This window comes from Protopterus annectens, chromosome 1.part0, assembly GCF_019279795.1.
Source record: "Protopterus annectens isolate FY-2018-M chromosome 1.part0, PAN1.0, whole genome shotgun sequence".
In the NCBI taxonomy this organism is placed as follows: Eukaryota; Metazoa; Chordata; order Ceratodontiformes; family Protopteridae; genus Protopterus; species Protopterus annectens.
The window spans coordinates 220,684,670-220,703,648 of NC_056725.1; the positions used below are offsets into that span (position 1 = coordinate 220,684,670).

General features: G+C 43.2%; 1 protein-coding gene across 2 annotated transcripts in view; it reads right to left on the reverse strand.

The window, feature by feature from the left end:
* Positions 1 to 18,979, reverse strand: part of EIF2AK2 (eukaryotic translation initiation factor 2 alpha kinase 2) — a 1,554,704-nt gene that overhangs the window by 272,889 nt on the left and 1,262,836 nt on the right. For both annotated transcript variants that reach the window (XM_044057939.1, XM_044057874.1), the window contains one exon: positions 14,021 to 14,213. In XM_044057939.1, coding sequence (XP_043913874.1) covers positions 14,021 to 14,213 — 193 coding nt within the window. The remainder of the gene's footprint in view (positions 1 to 14,020; positions 14,214 to 18,979) is intronic.

Below are 18,979 nucleotides of genomic sequence, written 5' to 3' on the forward strand. Positions count from 1 at the left end.
AGTGCAACTGCACTTCCATTTACAGTAAAGGTAGGAATGGAGTTGGGTTTTAAGTTGTCGACATTTTCTATGGTTCATAGAGAAGGAGGGAGAGAATTCCATTTTTTTTGACTAAGGAAAAGGACAGCAGGTGCTGTCCTGCAGGGCGGCTTGGTTTGTAGACAGTGATTAGTTTTAGGTGAGCAGGTCTAAGTGGCCTGTTAGCGGTGTATGGTTGTAGGATGTTGGATAGTGCAGGACATTTAGTAGGGTTAAATAACAGCCTATGGGCAGTAGTAAGTTGGAGGTAGTCGAGATGGTTGGGAAATTCTAGCCAGTTAAGTGGAGGGCAGAGCAATGGTGGGAGGAGTATTTGGCTTTTATGGCAAATTTTGAAATTTTATTATAACAACTTTCCATTTTGGAAAAGATGGAGGCAGATAAGTTAGTTAGTAGAGGGGCACCATACATTAGAGAGGGAAGAAGGTAGGTAGTGACGAGGGTTTGTCTAGTAGATGGAGAGAGATATTGGATGTTTCTATATAGCAGGCCAAGTTTTTGATGTGTTTTCTTGATGTTTAGTTGAGTATGGTGTCAAATTTTAGAAGTTCATCTATAATAACCCCAAGTAGTTTGATGTAGGGAACAATTTCTATGGTAGAATTGTTATGGCTTCTAATATGGAAAGAATTTTTATCAAGAGGGGAGGATTTTGAAGGAGGGAGTAGTATTTTGGATTTGTTAGCGTTTAGAGATAGATGGTTTTGTAGCATCCAGTTCTCAGTGGTGGAGAAGGCAGTTTGAGTGTATGGTTGAAGTTCTGGGAGGTTGGTGGCACAGCAGATTAAAGTGGAGTCATCTGTGTACTGTAAGATTTTAATATTTGGGATGGCAGAGTGGAAATCATTGATAAAGATGTTAAACAGCATTAGGCCAAGAATGGATCCTTAGGGAACTCCAGTAGGAGTGGGAAGGAAGTTTGAGATGCCTTTCCTCCATTTTACAGCTTGAGATCTGTCAGACAGGTAACTTGAGAACCAGGACAGGGTATTGTGAGAAAGGTAAGGTTAGCAAGGTGTCTTAGGAGATGAGTATGGGAGATTGTATTGAAAGCCTTGGAGAGGTCTAATAGAACTGTGGAAACTATTTTTCCAGAGTCATGGGCATGGTTGACTATATCTAGGAATGAGAGAAGAGCAGTGCTATGGCCAGGGTGGTAACCTTGTTAGGTTTGAGAAATAAGGTGGATTTTGGTTACGAAGGGCATTAGTTGGGTGTGAATGCATTTTTTCAATATTTTTGATATTGGGGAGAGGATGGCTATGGGGCGAAAGTTTGAGGTATTATTATTTTTACCACCTTTGTGGAGAGGATGTATAAAGGCAGCACGCCACAGCTTGGGGACATAAGATTCTTGTATGTATCTGTTGATTAAGATGCTAACAGGGAGGGCGATTCCATCTGCAGCAATTTTTAAGAAGTTAGAAGGAATGTTATTTGGGGCACTGGAGCATGGTTTTAGTTTGCAGAGGAGTTTTTTATGTAGGAAGTAGAAGCTGGTTTAAGTTCAAAAGTAGGGGAGAGTTGGGTTTAGAGGCTGGGGTGGAGTGACTAACTTGTGTGGGTGGGTTATTTGGGAAGGATTTAGTTAGTTCAGCTATAGAGTTAGTAAAGAAGGAGTTGAATAGAGTGGCAATTTCTGGATCAGACTTAGTAGTGTCAGGGCAAGGGTTGCTTTTGGTGCCTGGGTTGAGGAGTGAGTTAATAGAGTTCTTGAACTGTTTGGGGTTTTTGGTGTGGTTGGCTTGGAGTTTCATATAGTGGGACTGTTTGTCTTTGATTATATGTCTTTTAGTAAGGTTGCGGAGTTGCTTATATTTAAGAAGGGTTTCAGGATGTTTATTGTGCTGAGAAAGTTTCCAGCATTTATCTCTTTGTTGCATAGGTTTTTTGGTTTCCTTAGTTAACCATGTGGCGGAGCTGGATTTGACTCTTATAGTTCACGGTGGGGCTTGGGAATTGAGTACATTTAGGAAAGTAGAGTTAAAGTAATTAACAGCGTTGTCTAGAGGAAGTGTTTTTAGATTGTTCCAGTTAGTTTGTTTGAGGGTGTTAGAGAAGGTAATAGGGTTGAAATTTGTAAGGTTATGTGTATGTATATACTGGTGCTGGTGAGGGGAGGAATGGGTTGCTCGGTGGATGAAGGCAGGTAGGTGGTCACTAATAGAGTCAGGAAGGATGCCTGAGTCTAAGATGTTGTTAGGGTGGGTTGCTAGGATCCAGTGAAGAGTAGATCCGGGAGGATTGATTTTATTAGGTCTAGTGATAGAGTTGGTAAATTGAGTAAAGTTGAATAGATTGACAGATATGGCAGGATTCTGGTTGTTAATTTTGTTCCAGTCTATGTTAACATCACCTGGAATGTAGGTCTCTAGGTTAATATTAGTTGAGGCCCATTGGAGGATTTCTTCTAAAGTAGTGGAGTGGACACCTGTGGGGAATATATAGGGATATGATACAGATACTTTTATGATTATTCATTTGTGGTAAACCTATTACTAGTTTTGTGTTGTTGAACTGAGGAATGGGATTTGGGTATGGAATAATGGGGAGTAGATTAGAGAATATCAAGGCTACCCCTCCACCTTTTCTATTCAAGCGGTCATATCTAACGGCTTTGAAACCAGGGGGTAGGATTTCTCAGTCAGAGAAATATGGTTTTAGCCAAGTCTCAGAGACGGCTACAATGTCAGGTTGGTTCTGGTTAAGCTAGGCATGGAAGATAGTTGCTTTATTTCGTAGACTCTGGGCATTGAGAGTAACTATTTTCAGGCTTTTGAGGCTGGTGGTATTGGTTGTTATTGGGGGAATGAGGCTGATAGTAGTACTAGGTCTGGGATTTGGGTGTATATCACCTGCTAGAAACAGGTGGAGGAAGAAAGGAGGTAGTAGGGGATTTAGTTTTCCTTTTGACTGTTGGGGACAATATGACAGAGGTTTAGGGAAGCTATGTTTTGTTAAGGTGGGTAAGATCTTTGGTTTAAAGTAGTGGAGAAGGTTGGGCTGTACTAATGAAGATGATATGGTATGGAAGTGAGGTATTGTGAGGGTGAGATGGGGGCTGGGAGAGGTGAAGTGGGACAGGAAAGATGGGGGAAGAGGAGTGGAGGAATAGGAGGTAGCATGGTATAGTGGAATTAGAATTAACAAGGTGATAGAGGGGATACAAAGGGTTTGTAGTAGTACAGACTGCATAATGCGATGGTATAAGTTTGTAAGAGAGAGTAATAAGGGAGGAATAATGTAGGCGGGGTATAAGAGAGAGAATGAAGAAGGGGGTGTAGAGTGGAGTATAGTGTATATGATAAGGGGAGTGGGCTTTAATTGATGGGTGGAGATGAGAAGAGGAGGAGTAGAGAGAGGAGGCCAGTGATTGGAGTGGTGGAGGAAGGGAGGAGACTACTGGATGGAATAAATGTAAGAATAGTGGGGCGTGTGGGAATTGGGGGCAGGGTAGGGGAGCAAAGTGAATCTGTAGGGCGAACGGAGCGCGTAGAGCCAAGAAGAGGAGAATCCTGCAAGAAAAACAATCAGTGTGAGAGGCTATGGACAATGGCTGGTCCTGTTGTTCTGGGGTAAGTGTCGAGCTAGGGGTAAAAATTAGGGCCCAGATAGCAGGCTCAAAGAGTGACTAGTTGGGTAACAGTAGAATCAGATATCTAGCTCTTGCGATACAAATAAGAAAAATAGGAGTAGTTGCATACTTTTCTAGGGAGTGCTGACATCTAGTGGTGGAATGGGGTAATAGCTAGTTGCTAAAGTAGAATATACCTTTGGGATACAGGGAGTTTTACAGGAGAGGAGCTAGGGATAAATGACTGCGTAAGGCTGCAAGCACACACACGAGAGGTTAAGTTTACAGGGAGACAACTGTTATAGTCACAGTTCCAAAGTTTGTTTAAGCTACCTACACAGTGGTTTGCTGACTGAAATTCCAAAAGGCAGGTAGTTCACAGTATAACAAAGAACAGGCAGTTCAGGGCGTCCTTTTGGAGATGGCAGGAAAACTTTCCTTGCTGTTTAGTAGCGGAGAGGGTACTTGAGCAGTATGGCTGTAAGGAAAGAGAGAATAGAGTTAGACACTTTGAGAGGTGGGGTAGTTCAGGATAGAAAGAGCGATGAGAATATACTGTTGAGAGGAGGAGGATGAGGGGAGAGGGATGAGAAAGAAGACAAGGATAGTGAGGAAGGTAAAGAGCAGGGAAAACCAATAAAAGTAGCAGACTGGAGGCACATTAACAATTAAGACATACACTTACATTATTACAAACATTGCCAAGGAAAACTAACACTTCTTCAGATTAATGCAGGTTCCAGCTGCTATGCAAGCACAGAATTCAGATGGATAATGTCACTACTAGTAGCACGCTGAAAAACTAATACTTATTCAGAATACTGCAGATTCCGGTTGCTATGCAAGGACAAACATCCGGTGTATAATGTCACTATTAGTAGAATGCTAGTAATATCTAGCTAAATCAATAGCATACAATTACATAGCATTACAAGAGGAATAATGTCACTATTAGTAGCATGCTGAAAAAACTAACACTTCTTTAGAATATTGCAGGTTCCAGTTGCTATGCAAGCACGGAAATCTGGTGTATAATGACACTACTGGTAGAACGCTAGTAATATCTAGCTAAATTAATGGCATACAATTACATCGCAGTTCTAGAACTAAGCGATAAACTTGAGCTGAGCCAGCGGTTACAATACAATTAAGTAAACTGTGTCATATACTCTAGATAGCACACGGATGACATGTAGCGTACTTTGAGTCTGCTTAACACATTGCAGCTCTAAACAGCACCGAGTAAATGTACATTAAAATTATTAGGTAAGCAGGAGGGAAATAAGCACACAGATTCCAGGAGCTAGGCTCTAGGCTCAAATTAAAACAAACTGTATGTCTGAAGTCACAGTTTCCGCTTTTATAATCAGAAGGACCAGTCAAAATAAAAAGTTAAATATATTTAATAATAAATAAAAAAATGAAAATATGGAATATCTATTTACAATAAACACCAGAGTTTCAGTCAGACCCGCGGTGGTTGTGCTGCGGTAGCGTTGTCGCCTCACAGTTAGACGTTGCCCATTCGATTCTCAGTTAGAGCGTCTTCTGTGTGGCGACATGCATGAATGGGCGTTCCTTCGTTTAAGGTTGTGCTTAGGCCCGGCAAGCCAGCACGTAAAAATCTACTGCCAATCATTAGCAGACCGGAGTTCCGCTGTGGCGATCCCTAACCGGGAAAAAGCTGAAAGACACAACAACAACAACATTAAGAGAGAACAGATCTGGCCATAGATTCAGAATATATAACAACAGCTAAATAAGCCATGGATTCTCAAAGTACATGAACGACAGCTAAATAAGCCATAGATTCTCAAAGCACATGAAGCCTGCAGTTGCACTCGTGGTACAACTTGATTAAGGGCAGAATCTCTTGTATCTTACAGCCTTGGTCGTTCTTACTTAAGCATTTGTTCAGGAAAATACAATTAAAAAACAGAGATACAACACCTGTACAGCTTTTATTTAGCAACCTTGTTACCTACCGGTGAGATGAGCAGCCAGCCGCAAGACCGTTTCAGGGATTGTGGATGCTATGGGGTATTATTCAAAAATGACACCAATAACGCCACCAATTATAAATAAATAGTTCAAATTCAGATCAGGATGCAATACAACCTGAATGTTTGCAGTGAGACAGTTGATAAGAAGCTAGAGATGAGGAAAGAGTCCAACTGGGCATGAATAAAGCATGACAAGGTTATAAAAGAAAGCTGATATGGGCAGTCCTGTGGTGGTTCAAAATACCAGAAACATTTATGTACAAGAACCCAATGACTCAAGTACTCACAGTACTCACAGAGGAGTTCCCAGTGGGAATGGGTGTGCATCAGGGCTCAGCACTGAGCCCACTGTTGTTCATACTGGCAATAGGCTACATCAGCAAATAGGTTGGAGGGGAAACACAAACAAAAGTGCTGTATGCAGACAACGTGGCATTACAGGCAGACTTTAAGGAAAAACTTCAGAAAGGATAGGGGAATGACATACAAAACTGATGGCACATGGAATGAAACTGAGAACAGATAAAAAGTTGTAATGGCAGCAAATGAGGGAAATCTGAAGAAGCTGAAAACTGAGATAAAAGGGAAAACAGCGGAACAGGTTAACAGTTTCACGTAACTTAAGTGAAGCTCCTACAGATTAGAAAACTGTTATGACAGTTTTTACACTGATGAATGCTGCCTCTGCTCTACTTAAATCTCCAAGTTTCTAAATGAATTTTATAATGACAAATTCATTCATAAATCTATTTATTTATTTATACAGCTTTCCACCTGAATTAGTACTACTTTGCTGTAATTCAATTAGGTAAAAAGATCTAATCAGAAAGTGTGTACCATTGAATAACTTTTCTCATACAAGAGACATCACAACACATTAATGGGACCATTCAGCACTTTGTTTTGAATTCCACATAAGGAATTCACTTCTTTAGTGTATTATTCCATAAGCCGCGGTGGTGCAGTGGTTAGTGTTGCCGCCTTACAGCAAGAGGTTCTCCCGTTTGATTCTCGGCTGGAGCGCCTTCTGTGTGGAGTCTGCATGTCCTCCCCACAGTCGAGTGACGTTAAAGACATGTAGGTAGGTGCGAGCATGAATGGGCGTGCCTTCGTTGAAGGTTGGGTGTCAGGCTGGCAACTCGGCACCGTAAAAATCCACTGCCAATCATGACTGGACCGGAGTTCCGCTGTGGCGACCCCTAACCAGGAAAAGCCGGAAGTCTTAGTGTATTATTCACAAAACTAATATAATAAAGACTGTTGTGGAAATGAAGTATAGTTCATGCTCCAAAGTCTGGTCATAGTGAGCACTGCTGTATAACCATTTGCTTGCTGTATGACATGGAGGAACTCACTTAAACAGACAGTGCTCCCAGTAGTCTCTGCAACCAGGCTTGTCTAGTGGGTTTACCCAATTAATAAATAGTAAAGTAACAAACAAAAAAAGAGAAATTGTCTTTCTTGTTTTTTTTAGGTCCATTACTTTCTGCAATTAGTATTCAGACATTACGGGAATGTTGGTACTATAAGTTTATTTAGAATACTGACCCTGACATTTATCAGTTAAGTAACTGCTCATTTTAAACTTTGATTTACAGGGATTTATGTTTCATGTCATTAATGATTTTGAACTATAGGATATTTTACATTGTGCAATAATGGAACTTGCTTGTGTAACCTGATCTTGTCCTTGTGGAGTTGTTCAATATTTATCAACAATAGTAAAGTATTTCTCTTTGCTTCTGATTGGGTGGATTGTTTGTCTATGGGAAATTTAAAATATTATGTAAAGACTGATGTCTGGAAATACCCGGATTGTTTCATCCATATATAACTTAATATATTATACAAACAGTGATGTTTTCAAATACTGCTAAACCTGGGCATACATGCTTATGCTGAGTTCCAATTCCATTCACACAGCATTGACTTAAACACTTAATAGTCGTTAGTAATGTACTTTCTGTCAAACCAGTCACAAATTAGGCTTTAGTGTCTTTGCATTTGCAGAAGTGAAGAGTTGTAAAGACAACTAGCTAAATATAATCTGACTTCAAGGAAAATCAGTATTCCTGTAATACATCCAACTGTTTTGGACTGTAAATGTTACCATTTAGTGAACTGAATTAAATAAAATCTGAAACTAAGACTGTGCCAGTGGCATACAGGGATAAAGCCCTGACTGCAGCTCAGGTGATCCAAGTCTGGACAGCAGTGTGGGTGCTAGACAGCACAGGCAACAAGGGGGGAATGATGAAAGTGCTTGGGGCATATTATCAAGGTTTGATTACCCTGGTGGAGACTGGGAAAGCAACAGAGATGTGCTGCCTGACTAGGGGCAGGGCATCTTTCTAACTTCAGACCTTTGCGGAAGTGAGAGGGGCTTCATCCCTGACTAACATTGTACCTTTTACCCTTGGGATGTTAATGAAAGTACAGTTTTGTATCTACCATAAATGTAGATGTTCGAGTGCTAATACAGCTGCAGTCATAACAGGTGGGTTATCCTGCCATCAGGCGGGTCCTCGGTCGGCCGAATTCCAAAGTCTAGGTCCAGCGTCGGTTGTCGTCGCTTCTTCCCTGACGTCAGTGCGGCAGGGGTATAAGAGAGCCAGCCGACGCCATCTTCTTCAGTTTTTCTTGCCCCAGATGTCAGGTGCCCCCAGAAGGAAGGCAAAACATAAACTTATGTAATAAAGCAATATAGAATAATCAAAAAACAGTAGTTTGCAAGCAAATACACCATAAAAGAATACCCTAATAAGGTTGTATGAGAAGGTGTTTGTCATAAGGCCTGTCCTAAGAGGGGATGGAGGGAGGGAAACCTGGACTGCAGGTGTATTAGCACTAGAACAGCTACATTTATGGTAGGTACAAAACTGTACTATGTTCATCGTGCATACAGCTGCAGTCATAACAGATGGGTAGAATCCCAAAGCTAAATAGGGGTGGCAGGCACTAAGTGGAACTAGGAGGAGCAAGGATGCCCTGCAAGACTGCTGTGGCAAAGCCCGCTCTAGATTTAGAGTAAAGTGGAAGGTGATAGTGTTTGGAGAAAGTGTGCACTGAACTCCAAGTGGCTGCTTCCAAAATGTCCTTGGTAGGAACCCCCCTGAGGAAAGCTGCAGAGGTAGCTGTGGCCCTTGTGGGGTGGGATCTGATGCTTGAAGGCACAGTTTTTCCATGAAGTGAGTAACAAAAGCGTATGCAGTGGGCTATCCATTTTGAGATTGTCTGTTTGGAGATAGCCTTTCCTTGAGCACCTGTAGCATAGGACACAAAGAGTTGCTCGGATTTCCTGAATGGCTTTGTCCTATCCAAATAATAATGAAGTTGTCTGTGAATGTCCAAGGAATGTAGTAATCTTTCCCCTTTGTTTTGTGGGTTAGGGTAAAAGGTAGGTAAGTGGATAGTCTGATTCAAGGCTACACTGGATACTACCTTTGGCATAAAGGAAGGGTTGGTTCGTAAGGAAACTCTGTCCTGATGGAAAATGATGAAAGGTTGCACAGCCATGAGGGCCTGTAGTTCCAAAACCCTGCGTGCTTAGGTGATAGCCAGAAGGAAGGCTGTTTTCCATGACAAATATTGTAGTTCTGTTGAAGCAGCTGGCTCAAATGGAGGCAGGGTCAGTTTTTCCAATATGAAGTTGAGGTCCCAAGCAGGGACTGGTGGTTTCCTTGGGGGTTTTATATTCTTATCCCCTCTGAGGAACTGTCTTAAGAGAGGATGAGAGAATAAAGGAGGATCTGTGTTGTATTGTGCAGAAATGGCTGAAGCATGGATCTTGATGGAGTTGAAGGAAAGTCCACTGTTTAACATCTCAGCTAGGTACTGTAATATTTGAGGTAAATATTACCCAAGGATTCTGGCCCTTTTTCTGATTCCAGGCACAAAACCGTTTCCATTTGGCGGAGCAGGCTTTTCTAGTAGAAGGTCTTCTGGCCTCCAAGATGACATCCTGCACCTCCTTGGAGAGGAGGGTCTGTTGGGAAATCAAGGGATTCTCCATGCGGCTAGATTGAGGGTTTTGAGCTGGCTGTGAAGAGGCACTAGAGGCAGGATCCATGGTGGGGAATGCGTCAGGCTCTTCAGGAGTGGATACCAGTGTTGTCTTGGCCAGTCTGGAGCAATGAGAATCATTTTTGGCCTCTCTGCTCTGGCTTTTAATAGAACTTTGGGCAGCAGAGGGAGAGGTGGAAAGGCATAGACTGTCAATGTTGTCCAATTGAAAGAAAGTGTGTCCACTTTCCAGGCCTGTGGATGATAGGTCCTTGAGCAAAATTTTTTCAGTTGGTAATTTCTGTGGGTAGCAAAGAGATCTATGTCTGGCTATCCCCATGCCTGAGTTACCTTTGCGAAAACTTGAGGATGCAACTTCCATTCGTGTGGATCTGTCATATTTCTGCTTAGGCTGTCTGCCAGTGTGTTTTCCTTCCCTGGCAGGAATTGTGCCTGACGTTGGATTTGCAATTCTAGAGCTGTGTTCCAAAGGGACATGGCTAGTCTGCACAGGGGGTATGAATGAGTTCCCCCCTGTTTGTTTATGTACCACATCACTGTGGTGTTGTCTGTCCTTATCAATAGCTGGCCTGGATGCAGTAGGTCTTTGAAGGCCATAATAGCATTTTGCACTGCTAGCATTTCCTTTTGACTGATGTGTAGGTGCTTCTCTTTTTGGGACCATTTTCCCTGAATGCACTGATCTGTCATGTGCGCCCCCCAGGCGTAGTCCGAGGCGTCTGTTGTGATGATTTGCTTGAGGTATGCAGAAGGGGAGACCTATGTTTTTTTGGCATGCTTGAGCCCACCACAGAAATTCCTTTTGAAGACATGGAATGAGTGGTATAATTGTTTCCAAACTGTGGCTGTGTTGAGACCATAAGTTTTTTAGGTACCATTGAAGTTTCCTCATATGCAGCTTTGCACATGAGATCAGCAGGATGCAAGATGCCATGAATCCCAGAGCCTGCAGGACTTTCCTTGCAGTCAGCCTGGTGAAGGTTGCCATTTTGCTGAAGTATTGAGATAGTTGCCCTTGTTTGTCTGGCGTGAGGTAGGCCATCTGGGTGCTTGTATTCAAGCTGGCACCCAGGAAAATTATTGTTTTGTTGACTGTGTATCCCAGAAAGTTCAACAGTTTTATTACAAACACCAGGTGTTTCAGAAGTATGTGCTTGCTATTCACTTGGATCAGGCAGTCGTCCAGATATGGGTATATTTGTATCCCTTGAAGTCTGCAGAAGGCAATTACTGATGTCAGGCATTTCGTAAACACTCTGGGTGCAGTAGATAAGCCAAAGGGCAATGCAGAGAATTGATAATGGGTTGAACCTGCAAGAAATCTGAGGTATCTTCTGCAATCTTGTCTGATAGGGACATGCAGGTATGCCTCCTTGAGGTCCAATGTTACCAGCCAAGACTCCTTTGCCCAGCATGGGAAGAAGCTGCTGTAATGTGAGCATCTTGAATTTTGGTACGTGTAAATATGTGTTTAGGATGGATAGGTCTAAAATAGGTCTCCAACCTTTGTCCTTCCTTGGTACCAGGAATAGTCTGGAATAAAAACCTTGACCTTGTTCTTTTGCAGGTACCTCTTGAGTAGCTTTCATGTCCATGAGAGCTGAAATTTGTTTTTGTGCCTCTGTCCTTTGATTTTGTGGCAGGTTTGGCATGCCTCTCATTTTTGGAAGGGTGTGAAAGTAGAATCTGTAGCCTCTGTCTATAATGTCCAGGATCCATTTGTCTTTTGTGACAAAATGCCAATTTTTTGAGAATAATGCCAGTTTTCCGCCTAAAGGTGCTGCCATTAAAGCTTTGCTTGGCAGGCAAAGGGGAAAGTCATTGTGTCTGCTTTCTGAATGACTGTGATCTATCTTCTCCACCTCTTAGGGTTGGTGCTTGCCACTGTCCGGCTCTGAATGATCCTTGAGATTGCCCTCTACCCCTCGGGCGCCTGTATCTGCCTCTTTGAGGTCTATCCGTGGCTGGAAAGGACCAATTTTTTGAAGGCCAGTTTCTGCTGAAACGTGGAGGTTGTACCTGCAGGAAATCTTTCACTGTTTGCATTGATCTTGCCTTTTCCTCCATTTTCTTTAGTACTTCCTCAGCTTTAACACCAAGCAATACATCTAGTAATTTAGCTTTGACATGATCTGGTAAGGTTTGCTCTTTGAGCCAAGCATGTCTACGTATGACAGACCCTGTAACAGCAGCTCTACATGAGGCCTCTAAAGCATCAAAACCACACTGCAAGGTATGTTTACCCACTTGCTCTGCACTATGCAACAAATCCTGCAACTCCTTTAAATCTGATTGCTCAGGCTGTGTCATTTTGCTTTTCAACTGAGATAACAAAAACTGTTGATACTTTAACATATGGAACTGACAGTTTAATGCCCTCATGGTTAAAGTGGCCGAGGTATACACCTTTTCCCCCCACCTTTCTAAAGCTCTGGAATCTCTCTCTGAAGGTAATGGGTTTTTAGCAGTAGAGGCCTTAATTCCCTTGGGACCCTGTGAAATAGTTTCTGGGTCAGCAGCTTGGCTTTTGTATAGGAACTGGTGTGAATCAGGAACCCGGTAATACCTGTCAGGTTAAACAGGAGCTGGAGGTAAAGAATCTGGGTTGAGGCTGGCTTCTGTGTACACATCATCTAATATATCTAAGACAGGAGGGATAGCCAGAGGCCTGTGCTGGGGGAGCAAGAGAAAATCCCTGAGCCTTTTCTTGGAATCTGAGTAATCTTGGCCTTCCCAGTGAAAGTGTTCCCTCAAGGTATGTAGGGTTTCCCCAAAAGAATAGACCTCAGGGGGGGAGACCGAGGGAATAGACTCCTCTGCATCAGAGTCTTCAAAAGGAGAATATGTATATTCCTGGTCCTCAGAATGTTCTGAGGTAATAGAGGCTTGATCTGAGGAAGGGTAGTCTTCCTCCAATCTGGGCCTTTTGTCCGAGGGGGGTTGAGAACCCCTGATAAGAGTAATCAAATCCTCAGCCATTTTGAGCATCTGTTTTTTAGGCATGGGGCCTTGAGAGGGGGTCTGTGGTCCTTGTTTTTTAGTTTTCATGGCTGCTTTAGATTTTGTGAAAGCCTTAATGGAGACAGAGGAAGGCCTGAAGACACCTTGAGAAATGGCAGGCCTGTCTAAACTCCGAGTTTCCCCGCCAAGAGTGGCGTCGGTATCTGTAGTCGGAATGGGGGCCGAGGAGCCTGCGACCTCGGGCACAGAAGACACCGGTAATGAAGTGTCATCGGTACTCAGGGGCTGCGTAGGTGCCTCGCTGAGAACCGGTAGTCGGCCTTAGCATGGTGTCGGTAGAAGTCGCGGACCTCGTATGTCAGTCCTTATCTTTGCGTCTTTTACTCAAAACTGGAGTCCTATCAGACGACATAATATAATTAAATATTTTACCAAAATAGTGGTGGGTGAACTCCGCCTGATGCTTAATAGTGCGTTTGTTGAATCTAGCACAAAAACGGCAGGCCGAGACGTCGTGGTCTGGGCCTAAGCAAGAAAAATGGAAATCCTTATGCGGTATTTGCTTCCCACATGAAATGCAATTATTAACTTTGTCTGACATCGGTCTGAGGCAAGAAAAGTTTCTCCAACGGGGTACTTAGCTTTCAAGAAGACTTCGGCTGAAATATTTTCGTAAATCTCAGGAGCTGGCCGACCGGCACTTGCGAACTGCTTCTGCTTCGGGCACCGCGCGGCAAGAAAGACTGAAGAAGATGGCGTCGGCTGGCTCTTTTATACCCCTGCCGCACTGACGTCAGGGAAGAAGCGACGACAACCGACGCCGGACCTAGACTTTGGAATTCGGCCGACCGAGGACCCGCCTGACAGCAGGATAACCCATCTGTTATGACTGCAGCTGTATGCACGATGAACATCATGGGGAGGGACTGGGACAATAGAAGAAAATACTCCCAGGCAGCAATAACTCATTCGCTTCACTGAGCCTAAATATAGGTTGGGTTTAGCTTAGAGGAGGCCATGATGGGTCCAACAGACCTGGTAGATGTGTAATGGGATTAGGGCAATTGATGATCAGCTGTGGAGGACCCAAAAAGGAACAAGAAGTAGAAACTAAATATTAACTGATTAGTTAGGAGATGTGCTTCACACCAGCATTACTCTTTAGTGAGGTCTGAGAGACTACAGTAGTGTAATACGAGACACTTTTGATGTTGTGATGTACTCCATTACAGTGCAGTATGTCTACATGGCATTTCACTCACACAAGGAGAATGCGACAGAAAAAGAAGCTGTTTTGAAAAGAAAAGCTTTCAAAATAACAACAGTGTTACTCCATGCTGTATTATTTCCAAAATGTCAGCATTTTATATGGATACTTGCAAATAATATGAAGAAATTAAGTCAGAACAAAAACCTTTACCTTAAGATCTCGATGAATGAGACCTTTTGAATGAATATATTTAACACCTTGGACAATCTGCATAAAAATATGTAAGGGCTGTCTCCATATTTTTTGTTCTGTCACATTTTTTTGAATCCAGTCAAACAATGTTCCTTTGTCACATAATTCCATCTGTATATACAGATAATGAAAGGTAAGTTCAGGCAATGTGCTGTATAGTTGGAAAAAAAAAAAAAAAAAAAAAAAAAAAGATTAATTTTTTTTTTTTTGGACAACAACTTGCTGTCAGTTATATTCCACTAATGTTGTATGATTTCCTCATTTATATCAAAACACAGCATAGAAAAATACTTACAACATACACTCTACACTGTAATCCTCTTAACTCGATAAACAGTTGAGTATCATTTTGATGGGCCTTTATATCACAGCGTCTGTACTGTACATAGCTTTCTTAACTTGATAGTCAATTGACTATTGCCCTGATGGGACACCATTACAAGATTAGGTAAATTAGTAGCTGGCTGAAGGAAAAGCAGCAAAGAGTAGGTGCTGAACTGGTATTTAAAATGGACAACTCAGAACAGTGGGGTACCCCAGATTTCTGTCTTAGATCCAGCCCTATATAACTTTTTATTCTCAACCTCTGCAATAATCAACACTGATGACTATTATATATGTGCATGACTGCAAAAGTAATATATGTATGCAGATACACACACACACACACACACACACACGCATTTATATATATATATATATATATATATATATATATATATAAAAACACCTCAGATAATGAAATAAAAACTATAATTATAGTTATGTACTTACCATAACTTGGCATCTGTGTTATCTGTAGTCAACATTCATCACGTTAGGGTCTTGGATCTGAGCCGGCATACTTAGACAACAGCTTAGCTCAAGCTCCTCCCCTCCCATGATGCTTTGCAGCCCTCTAACCCTTCAGGTCAAGTTTGCATAAGGAAAGAAGATAGACCACCAACACAGGTCCACCAACATCCTGTTAACCTCTCAGGAAGGGGTCTGGAGGGTGGAACTATGATGAATGGTGACTACACATAACACAGATGCCAAGTTATGGTAAGTACATAACTATAAATCTGATGTTACCTTAGTCACCATTCCTCATGTTAGGATCAGAGTCCCCGGCTACCTGAATCTTGGGAGGCATCAAGGAAGGATATGCCGAAGAACCGTGGAGCCAAAGGAAGCCCTTTCTCTAGAAATCAAATCCAACTTATAGTGGGAGATGAACGTGTGAGGTGAAGACCACGTTGCTGCTGCTGCACAAATATCATCCAAGGATTGACGATCAACAAAAGCAGTTGAGGTAGGCACCGCCCTGGTGGAATGAACCTTTACTAGTGCAGATAATGGAACACCTTCCAAAGAGTAAATTTGAAGGAAATGCATTGCAAAATCCAGCAGGAGACTGTAACGTTTGATATTCCCCTGCCCTTTTTCACAGAAAAGGCTACAAACAACTGGTCTGAACATCTAAATTCCTTGGTCCTATGAAGATAGAAATGTAGTTGGTGATGAACATCCAAGATGTGTAGAATATACTCTTTATTTGGCATAATTAGGGAAGAATACTGGGAGATGAATACACTGATTGAGATAAGCTGTCGAAGCTACCTTGGGCATAAAAGATGGATCGGGTTTCAGAGACACTCTGTCCTTATGAGAAATTAAGTAGGGTGGCTTAATTGTAAGAGCTTGCAGCTCAGAGACTCTCTTCACTGAAGTTACTGCCACTAAAAGGGCAGTTTTCTAAAATAGAAATTTGAGATCACAGGATGCAACCGGTTTGAAGGGTGGCTTTTGTTAATGCCTGCAGCACCAAGGCAAGATCCCACAGTGGAGATGAGTGCTTAACTGGGGGGCCGTAACAGAACAACACCTCTCAAAAAGGCTTTACAGAGTCAAGAAGAAAAGGGAGAGTCATTGTTAAGTTGAAAATTTTAAATTGCTGCTAACTGAACCTTGATCGTGGAGAAACTGTCTCCTTCCTTAAACAGAAGTCAGAAAGAGAAGAATCTCGGGAATGGAAGCCAAAAAAGGGTCCAAATTCTTGTTCTTTGCCCAGATAGAAAATCTCTTCCATTTACTGAAATACACTTTCCGAGTGGAAGATCTCTGGAAAGCAAGGAAAATATTCTTCATGGGCGAGGCTAGCCTGGACTTAGCCAAGATCACTGGAAGTGGACATACCACGCTGTCAGATGAAGGGTCCGAAGATTCGGGAGAGGAAGTGGACATTAATGTGATATTAGATCCTGAGATGGGTCAAGCCCCCAGGGTGAGTACCTCAAGTGAGACTGTAGAAGGGGGAACCACACCTGCCGAGGCCAGAAGGGGGGCAATGAGGATCAATTGTGTCTTGAGGTGTCTGGCTTTCTGAAGTACTCTGGGAATTAAAGGCAAGGGTGGAAAGGTATACAGGAGACCTGGAGGCCAATCGTGAGTGAGCACATCCCTGGGGGATTACCCCTCTGGGGGGAATCAGTGCAAAGAAATTGCTGCATTTGTGGTTGACAAGAGATGCAAACAGATTGCAGCTCAGAAATCCCCACTGACGGAAAATCTATTGAGCCACCACTGGATACAGGGACCAGTCGTGAGGGGTCAGAATAGCCCTGCTCAATTTGTCCGCCAACACTTTTGATGCTTTTTTGCAATGAAAAAGCACCTGTGAACATCGCCCATTACCAAACCCTCATGGCCTCGCGACAAAGCAGATAAGAAAATGTGACCCCTTGCTTGCTTATATACCAAACAACCGCCATGTTGTCTGATAGAACTGCAACTGTTCTCCGAGGAAGGCAATCCTGAAAGGCTTGCAGCGGTAGAAGAACTGCTCTCATCTCTAGAATGTTGATGTGCAGCTTGGTCTCTGAGGAGGACCACGTCCCTTGGACTGTCTTTCCCTGGAAGTGTCCCCACCACCCTAGGAGGTAAGCGTTCGTGGTGACCGTGGTCATGGGAATCAGGGGAGAAAAAGCCCTGCCCGCTAAGAGGTCTGGGGAGTGAATCCACCACAAAAGATGTTTCCGACAAACTGGGGTGAGGCGAATAGTGAATGACAGGGGAAGAAGAAACTCTGACTATTGAACTGCAAAGGTCCACTATAGAACGCTCATGTGGTACTTTGCCATCGGAGCCAAATAAATGGCAGCTGCCATCGATCCTAGTGCCCTGAGGATGTGTGAAACTGGAGGGCATGTTTGTTCCAGCAGAACTCGAACATGGGAGCATATTATTAGAGTTACCCGGAGAAGAGAAAGAGCTGCAATCTGCAAGGTGGTATCCAAAAGAGTGCCTATGAACTCCAGATGTTGAGTAGGAATCAAGGAGGACTTGGCTAGGTCTACCATAATTCCTAAATGATGGAACAGGGAGAGTAGGGCATGTATGTTGCCCAATACTTGATGGTTTGTGGGGGCCGTTAGGAGACAATTGTCTAAACAGGGAAACACCTAGAGTCCCTGCAGTCGGAGATGAGCTACCACCACTGCCATGCATTTGTTGAACACCTTGGGGGGCTGAAGTGAGATCAAAGGGCAGGGCCCTGAATTGAAAGTGATCGGCTCCCAAGCGAAAGCTGGACTGTCGGTTGATCTTTATATGGTAGTACATGTCGTGGAGATCCACTGAGCACATCTAGTCGTTGCTGTGCAAAAGGGGCACACTCGACTGCACAGTGACCATACGAAACTTCGACTTCTGTACAAACAGGTTTAGGCGACTGAGGTCCAGAATAGGATGTAGGTCCCCTGTTCCCTTTGGAACTAAAAAGAAGTGGGAATAAGTTCCGGATCCTCTCTGTCCTGCGGGGACCTCTTGAATGGCTCTTTTTTGAAGAAGGTTCATGACCTCCTGTTGGGCCAACTCTTTCTGACTGGATGGCACATCCGGAAGAGTTCTGGTTTTTGGGGTAATCTCTGAAAAAGGAATACAACAGCCCCTGGATATAATGGTTAGCACCCATTGATCGTTTGTAATATTTGCCCAGGCTAGAGGGTGCACAGACAGCCGACCTCTGACTCTCTCCATGGAAGGGCAGTTGGGCAATGTCTCAGGGATGCCGAAAAGGTTTCTCAGATAAAGGGCTCCCTGGAACCTTGATTCTGCGGGCCACCTCTGCAGCTGGGGTGACATCTGGCATTGAAACCTCTTCCCCATCACCTGGAAGAGGAATCATCTTGAACATCCTGGAAAGAAGATTGCACCTTATGAAACCATATTTTCTAATTCCCTTTCTGTGTCTTATAGAAGGACGTCTGAAGGGTACAAAATCTGATCCCAACAGCTGACAACGTCTTCCCTTCCTGTTCACTGCGGGTCAACGTCTCTTTTACACTGGGACCAAAGAGAGTGGAACCATCAAGGGGCGCGTTGATAAATGACGTCTTGAAGACCTCTGCAAACCCGCTTAGGTGCAGCCAGGCATGACACCTAATGGCAATGCCTGAATCCGTCACCCATGAGGACCCTTCCGCTGCATTGGAAATTAGCCTCATGGACGAATTAGCAACCGAATGAAGGGTGGCCAGTTTGGGAGAAACAACCTTAAATTCCTCCTCAGACTGAGGGAAGTTGACAGCTCCTTAATCAAGTCCCTCTGGAGACGGGTGAAAGGCATTGCCATTAGGCATCATGCCTGGCTGCACCTAAGCGGTTTGCAGAGGGAAGCATTCTAGCTTATCAGTGGTAGTGGTAAGCACTAGGTAGCCTAAAAGCAGTGGTTTCTGGCCCAGAAATTGTAGTTTATTGGCCATTTGGACAGTTTTTCCATCTCTTTCAACTTTCTGGTTTAAAAGCCCATATTTGCGCTTGTTTCCCACCTTTCCTATAACTAGTCTAGTCCAGATACAAAAAACAAACCAAAAGGTTCCGAACCAGCAGGTGTAAAACTCCAAAGGTTTATTAGGAAATGTAAAAGTAAAGCGC